The sequence below is a fragment of the Populus trichocarpa genome, chromosome 4 (genome assembly GCF_000002775.5).
Source record: "Populus trichocarpa isolate Nisqually-1 chromosome 4, P.trichocarpa_v4.1, whole genome shotgun sequence".
Classification (NCBI taxonomy): Eukaryota; Viridiplantae; Streptophyta; class Magnoliopsida; order Malpighiales; family Salicaceae; genus Populus; species Populus trichocarpa.
In genome coordinates, this window is record NC_037288.2 from 7,510,025 (window position 1) to 7,517,486 (window position 7,462).

The window sequence follows — 7,462 nt, forward strand, 5'->3', positions numbered from 1 at the left end:
GCGAAGGTAAACTGCCTTTGGCATTCCTATTGATAAGAAATGTAACCATGGAAGTAAGCCGTAATTATGATGCTAGTTAATTTGCTAACAAAATGGCAGGTTCTGATTCAAACTTACATCCAACAACCCAAAATCGAAGAAAACAAAGGAGCTGTTATAAGGGATAAGACTGCTTTATTAGGTATAGACAGGTAATAACCATTCAACGCTTTCAGTAGGATTCTCCCCCTCCATGATTCCTAGCAGGTTACTTTCCCTATCTTACCTAACTTGTCAAGAAATCATGTTACCACGATTCCAAAAATCCTTGAACAAACCAAGAAGCCAGAGGAATCGAGTCAAGAAATTTTTGGAACAAACAGAAGCAAAGATCAATTTAACATGCACTGGATTGACGTTGACATCATGTCCATGAATCTTGAATAATAAGTCACCCTAGTCGGCTACCAGTTTCAATGTCATCATCAAGGAATTCTATTCTTGGTCAGACACATGGTTTGATTTCAGGTCTACCCAAATCATTAATACAGAGGATTAGATCAGAAAATCAGGACAAAGCTCAAAAATAGAAGGGAGAGGAAACTGTACTGATTGTATAACATTCGGTACAATAGTAACTATACAAGCCAAGTTTCTTTGATTTTGAAACTAAACTATATTTTTCAACGTCATACAGCTTCCAGATTATTAACGCTCACCAGTCACCTGATACCTAGACAACGGCCTGGACTGGCATTCTTCACTATACTTTTTTCCCCTCTTTTCTACGAGGAAAACTTGTCTCACAAACCCCACAAGTAAAGAAGTAAAAAACTGATGGCCAAAACAATCATTTTGAAGATACTTCAGAAGTGCAACTACTGATAGGAAGGTCATTTGGCGTAGGTGTACATACCAAAGCCCTTTGTTGTAGATGTCTCAAGCTCTGTTCCATGCTAACTTGCACCATCTCAGCAAGCATCTTCTTTGCTTTACCAGATTGTTCATCTCCATCTATCTGGGAGATGATGTTGCACACAATGTTCTCTAATGTGTCTGGTTGAAGTTCAGATCTTGGGTATGGAGTGTCTCTCAGCAAGCGTAACAGTGTTTGAGCTTTTGACTGAGACTTGGGTGTTCCTTGAACAGTAAGCTCAAGTAGTCCAGGGATCACACCTTCTCTGAGAATTGGTTCTCTATATTTACAACGATCACTCTGACACAAGGTTAGCAATGCCCCAACTGCATGCTCTCGACTTTGGAGAGAGCCATTTTCAAGCACTTCAATAACAGCTAGGATTCCACCTTCTTCAGATGTTAATGCAATTCTACCTTCGTCAAAACCAACTAAAGATTCTATGAGAGCACAGCATTTTTCTGCTGTTTTTGAAGATTTTTTACAGGTTTTTAGTAAACTAACTATGGAAGGGATTGGATTTGTTTTGAGAATTATGTCAAGATTATCGGAGTGTGTTGAAAGATTTGAAAGAGCCATTACAGCATCCACTTTGGCTTGTGTGATGCCATTTCTGAGGATTTCAACAAGGAGAGGAATGGCACCACAAGCACTTATAACTGGCTTGTTAATGGTAGAGGCAGATAGAGTGAGAAGAGATGCAGTTGCATACTCCTGCAAGATTGAATTTTGTGACTGAAGGAAGCTAATTATGGATTCTAAAGCTCCAGCTTCCACAATGCTGATTTTGTTCCTGCAAGATAAGGCAGAGAAATATAGAAAGTAAACAATCAATCACCGAATTAATAACGAATCTGTTACCAAAATAAAAATCATACATTACAAATAGCTTCAACCTTGAAGACATTGTCACAAAGTACGTCATACAAAACACGAAGCAAAACCATGAAAACATTCATGTGGAGAAAAAGAATGCAACAGGAAAAGGTTAAAATTGTAGTTGTAAACTAGTGTACCTTAACCAAATGAATTTGAGTTTGTTTCAAGCATAATCAAGGTGTAAACAACCTTACTCCTATACCATCACTTGCATGTATCTCATTTGCAAAGACTCCAAATGAATTTGAGTTTGTTTCAAGCATAATCAAGGTGTAGCAGAATAAGAGCCCTATGAACACAGAGCCAACCAAAACAGACCTTTTAGATCCCAAGACAAGATGGGGAACATGTTAAATGGTAGCCATAATGTATGAGTTTCCTTGTTCAAACTCAAAAGGCAGCAGCATAACTCCAATTGCTAATGATATCTACCAATCCAAGTGCTAAACAACCAGTAAAATGACAAAGCATGCATAAGAACCAAATGGTATCAATATCCTATCGCAGAAAATCTTGCAGAATACAGGCTCATTAAGAAGGCTGACTACACTAGAAAAGTACAAGGACAAAGCATGCAAAAGAACCAAGCTCTCTCTCCTGGAGAAATTTATCCTCTTATCTCCTTTTTTCTCACATCAACTCCCAAGAGGTAATTAAGTCCACAATTAAATTCATTCAGATAGTTTATTCACCTTTCCCTCCTCATATTACACCAAAGCCAATATATTCAACATATCCTCAAAGTGAGAAGATAAATCTCAATTAGGGTTATAAAAGAGTAACGCCAGCAGTCTTTACTAATAAAGATTGGCACATGCAGAAAAGGAAACACTTCGAAAAAAGAAAGAAAGAAAGAAAGAGAACATAAGTTTCCCTCTCTAAGAAGTTATGCAACCTCCCCCTCACCCACCACCAAACCAAGAACCCATAATTATCATATGATAACTTCATAAAGAAGATAAGAGAAAAAGTGAAAAGGCAAAAAAGATAAAGATTAACATGTGAATCAAAAACCACCACCCCCTCCAATCAAATAGCTTTTAATTTCCAACCATAAAAGCATCAAATTCTTTCTAAAGCCTTCATTCATTAATAATTCCACCAACAAATTCTAAACCCGCCAACAAATAAATATCTAAGCACTATTACAAACATATTATACCATTCAACAATCAGAAAATAATATATTTTTTAAAATATATTATTATACAAAAATTACCATTTTTTAATTTGGCCCTTTTCTTTCCACATGTTAAAGTCCTTTTTCTACAATATCCCGTAAAGCAAAATAAACTAACTTCCTCGAATTGGATAAACTAATATCCCAAATGTCAAAGTAGTCCCAGTAATCCAAAGTAACCAATCAAATGCAAAAGAGAGAAGAAAGGCAACCAAAGAAAAAGAATAGATTCTTTATGCTTACAGTACCTACATAGATTTTTGGACATCAAAAATTGAGGAATCCAAGGAAAATCTTATCTTAAAAGTTAAAGAAAGTGAAACAGAGTCACCATCCCATCTTCAACTTCAAGCAAAGAACCAATCTTTATCAAAATCCCCACAAACAGCAATCAATTTTTTGATAATTCTACAACAATAACCTAAACAAAAAATTATTTCACCTAAGCCCTCATAGATTTGTAGGCTACAAATTTCACAACAAAATCCTCATAATTCCAAATTAAAGACAAAACAGAATCTAAATGCTAAACCCTCATCAGACTTAATAATTGAATTAATTCTAGAAAAAAGCATCAATTTTTCACAATTCAAAGAAAAATTCATAAAATTTTAAACAAGTTTCACCTTGACTCTTGTAAAATGTAAATTCAACCACTGCAAGGTATAAAAAAAAATCCCTATTTCTACAAATTGCAACGAACCCCGTAATTCCAATTAATTAGTAAACAGACCCACAAAAAATAGAAAAACAACGAGAAACTTATTTTGATAAAAATAAAATAAAAAATAAAAAAAAATCAGAAATTTCAAAAAAAACCTAAACCTTAAAAGTAATTGAAAAAACACACACAATCCAATCAAAAAAAAAAATCCAGAAACCACATGACAGAGGAAATTTACAGAAAAATCACTAAGAGTCCACTTCATTACAAAACTGCCCAAAAAATCACACACAAAGATAGAGAAAGATAAGGATCACATACTTCTCATCTTTAACAGCAAGATTAAGCAAAGCCAAGAGAGCCGACTCGTTCTCAACGGAGTCATCATCACCAACTCGTAACATACAAACCAGTGGCTTAACAGCATCAGCTAACTGCCTCCTGCACCTCTGAGAAGTTTTGGTTAACCTTCTTATCTCCTTCGCCGCTTCTATTTTCAAACTCAAATCATCAGATTGGATTAATAGTAGCGCACGGCAGACTGCGGCGGAGGGGGAGGGTGGCGTGTCGGTGTTGGAAGAAGAGGTGGAGTGAGTGAGTGCGGAGGAGCAGGAGGAGGGGGGGGAGTTCATTGTGAGATAAAGAGGAGTTAGTTTTTGTCTGTTGGGAGGTTTAGCTGCGTGGGAGTTTGGGTAGGAGAGAGAAAGAGAAAAAATCGGAAAGTGAGGGGTTCGTTAGAGAGAGAAAAACTTGTATGGAGGTGTCTGTACTTATGGTGGTGGGAGGTTTGTTTCGTCGTTGGTTGCGTGGGAGAGTTTGGGGGTCTTGGCTTGGGGTGGCGTTAAGCAACCTCTTTTTTTTTTCCCGTGCTCGCCAATTGACGAAGGAAAATAAATATTTTACGATGCATATATTTAGCTAGTTTTTTATACAGTTATTAAACGTTTCTTGGATTGATTAACATTTTTACTTAAATTAATTTAAATATTAATTTAATATAACTTTTTAACTTGACTGAGTTTTTAATTATTTTTTTAATGTAATATAATCTTGGTTAGGTTAACTTAACTGAGTTTTTAATGATTTTTTTTAATTTAATACAATCTTGGTTAGGTCAATAACTTGTTAAGAAATTGTTGTTTTGATAAAAATAATTAATTGGATTAAATTTTTAAATTTTTACATACAAGCGGTTTTTAAAATTTTTAAATTCATAAGATTAAATTGAGAAAATCTAAATTCAAAATCCATTTTAATCATATTTTGATTCCACAAATTACGATACAAAATATAAAGTTTTTCATACTTTTTTAAGAAGAAATAGGAATTTTATTATAATAAGATAAGTTTAAAATAAAAATAAATCGCTATTTGTGACATAAATATTTCTAATTATAGTTTGTTAAAAAGATAGGGAAAAGAAGGAGAGTTAAAAGTCGTCGTATTTTTGTATAATTGTGCTGTTATTTATTTATTTATACCATGGATACGTGATCTAAAACATTCTTGCTTCACGTTTCGCAATTGTACTTCACGTTCAGTAATGAATTCGCGACTATCGCGTGGCTTTATCTCATTGTAGTGAAATTTATCTAGATTAGCAGTAGGTGGCGGGTGGTGGGTGGCGACTAGGGTGCAAGGCAGGTGAGGAAAGCTGACTTGGTGAACTTCAACGAGTAAATGAAGAGCACGTGTGTGGGTTACGAAAAAGGTGTGATAGCAAATGTACTTCACGTTCAGTAATGATAAAATGATAAATATTATTGAGATTATTTTTAGATTATTGATATTTCTTTCATTCTCAAGCAAAATTTATAATATTATAAAAAGTAATTAGCAAAATTATTTCATATTTAAAATAAATTGAGAGAGAAGGAGATAATTTTATCATATTATTATCCTTGCTTCCCAAAATACTAGCCTAACTTATTAATGGTATATTTACTATTATGGTTATATTTTTTATTTGAATTTTTTTTAACTTCAAAATAAATTTTTTATATTTTAATATGCTAATTTCCTCTTTTTATCTTCCTCCTTCTCCTTCCATTCGACAGTCTACATCCACTAAACTTGACTATCTCTATGAGGTTAGCCTTTTAGATGATACCCAAAAAATCTCTGAAACAGATCTTCCTCTCGTCAATCCTTATCATGCTTTTACCAAAAAATCTCCATCTGTTATCCGTAATATTAAAACTCTCATCAAACAACCTTCTTGTGTGGCCAAAGAATATGTTCAAGCTTCCTTTTTTGATCAACATAAAATTCCTGCTACTTCTCGGGAACAATTTGTTACTCTTGAAATTCCAACTGAATTTCCAGGACAATGGATTTCTCAAGGCTACACGCATATTCATTTTGGTGCTATTCGGCTAGCCTTATCTTACCATGGCCGTAAAGGTTTACCTGTTGCAGCCCGATTAGCTCTTCTAGATACCAGATATCTAGAGTATCAACATGCATGCATTGGTTCTCTTGAAACCACCCTCAATTGTGGTACGATAGTTGTTGCTTTCTATCCCAACTTCAATATGGCATTGGACGATCCTCAACTCCATAATTTTTTAAAAGTCCAACTACAGATCACTGGTGCTGATCAAGTTTTAGACACCTATCAAGCCATTCTTCATTATCAAATGGCTTACCGGGTCCAAAATCATGCCTTTGATTTGGTACTCCCTGTTACCAATGATGCTTTGCTTATCACAGTTGATACCAATCAACGAGCTACCTGTACTCATGTCCCGAGGCAAATCCCGAAAGAGGACTTACAAAAATTACTCCCTTCTTCTTGGATTACAAATTATAAAAAGCTGCATCAAAGCTCTGTCCCTATACAATCCACAGAACCTGAGTTCACCAAAAACGCCACACGCATATTCATTTTGGTGCTATTCGGCTAGCCTTATCTTACCGTGGCCGTAAAGGTTTACCTGTTGCAGCCCGATTAGCTCTTCTAGATACCAGATATCTAGAGTATCAACATGCATGCATTGGATCTCTTGAAACCACCCTCAATTGTGGTACGGTAGTTGTTACTTTCTATCCCAACTTCAATATGGCATTAGACGATCCTCAACTCCATAATTTTTTAAAAGTCCAACTACAGATCACTGGTGCTGATCAAGTTTTAGACACCTATCAAGCCACTCTTCATTATCAAATGGCTTACCGGGTCCAAAATCATGCCTTTGATTTGGTACTCCCTGTTACCAATGATGCTTTGCTTATCACAGTTGATACCAATCAACGAGCTACCTGTACTCATGTCCCGAGGCAAATCCCGAAAGAGGACTTACAAAAATTACTCCCTTCTTCTTGGATTACAAATTATAAAAAGCTGCATCAAAGCTCTATCCCTATACAATCCACAGAACCTGAGTTCACCAAAAAAGTTGATGGTACTGTTGAAATCATCTTCAAGAAAGGAGAATCTTCCTCTTCTCCACCAGGAATCTTTTCCTCCTCCATCTCAATGGTGCAACCCGCTCAAGCTCCTCTTCCCGTACCTGTCGAGTCCTTCTCCAAGGACGGCCGCCCAGTCTATTCTTTTTCTCAAGACAGCCATGTTTTTTGGGACGTCTGTAATTATGAGCGTTGTTGTAATGAGGACTTGGAACCTGACTCCCCCAAGCAAAAACGGAAATCCTCCGGTCAAAAGCTGAAAGTGAGATACAATCAAGGAGACCGCATAATTGACACTTTGGGGCAACCCTCTGGCAAATTTGACTACCTTGTCAACTATACTCCTCCCTCTTGGGGATCTCCAGAACAAGTCCCCACAGTCTCCATGTATCAACCTACAAAATCTTATGATGATGATTTTCCTGCTCTGCAGGAA

The 7,462-nt window shown here is 35.9% G+C and overlaps 1 protein-coding gene across 1 annotated transcript; it reads right to left on the reverse strand.

The window, feature by feature from the left end:
- Positions 1 to 566: 566 nt before the first annotated feature.
- Positions 567 to 4,481, reverse strand: LOC7487382 (U-box domain-containing protein 4). The gene is made up of 2 exons (XM_024600205.2): positions 3,940 to 4,481; positions 567 to 1,688 (listed from the first exon to the last, which is right to left on the reverse strand). The coding sequence occupies exons 1-2, from the start codon at positions 4,248 to 4,250 to the stop codon at positions 830 to 832; spliced, it is 1,170 nt and encodes a 389-aa protein (XP_024455973.1). The 5' UTR covers positions 4,251 to 4,481; the 3' UTR covers positions 567 to 829.
- Positions 4,482 to 7,462: the final 2,981 nt, after the last annotated feature.

What these genes read in the sequence shown, in the direction of transcription:
- LOC7487382 (XM_024600205.2), bottom strand. Translation starts at nt 4,250, where the DNA reads ATGAACTCCCCCCCCTCCTCCTGCTCCTCCGCACTCACTCACTCCACC. An exon ending in CTTGCTGTTAAAGATGAGAA is followed by an intron (nt 1,689 to 3,939) that starts GTATGTGATCCT and finishes CTTATCTTGCAG; the next exon opens with GAACAAAATCAGCATTGTGG.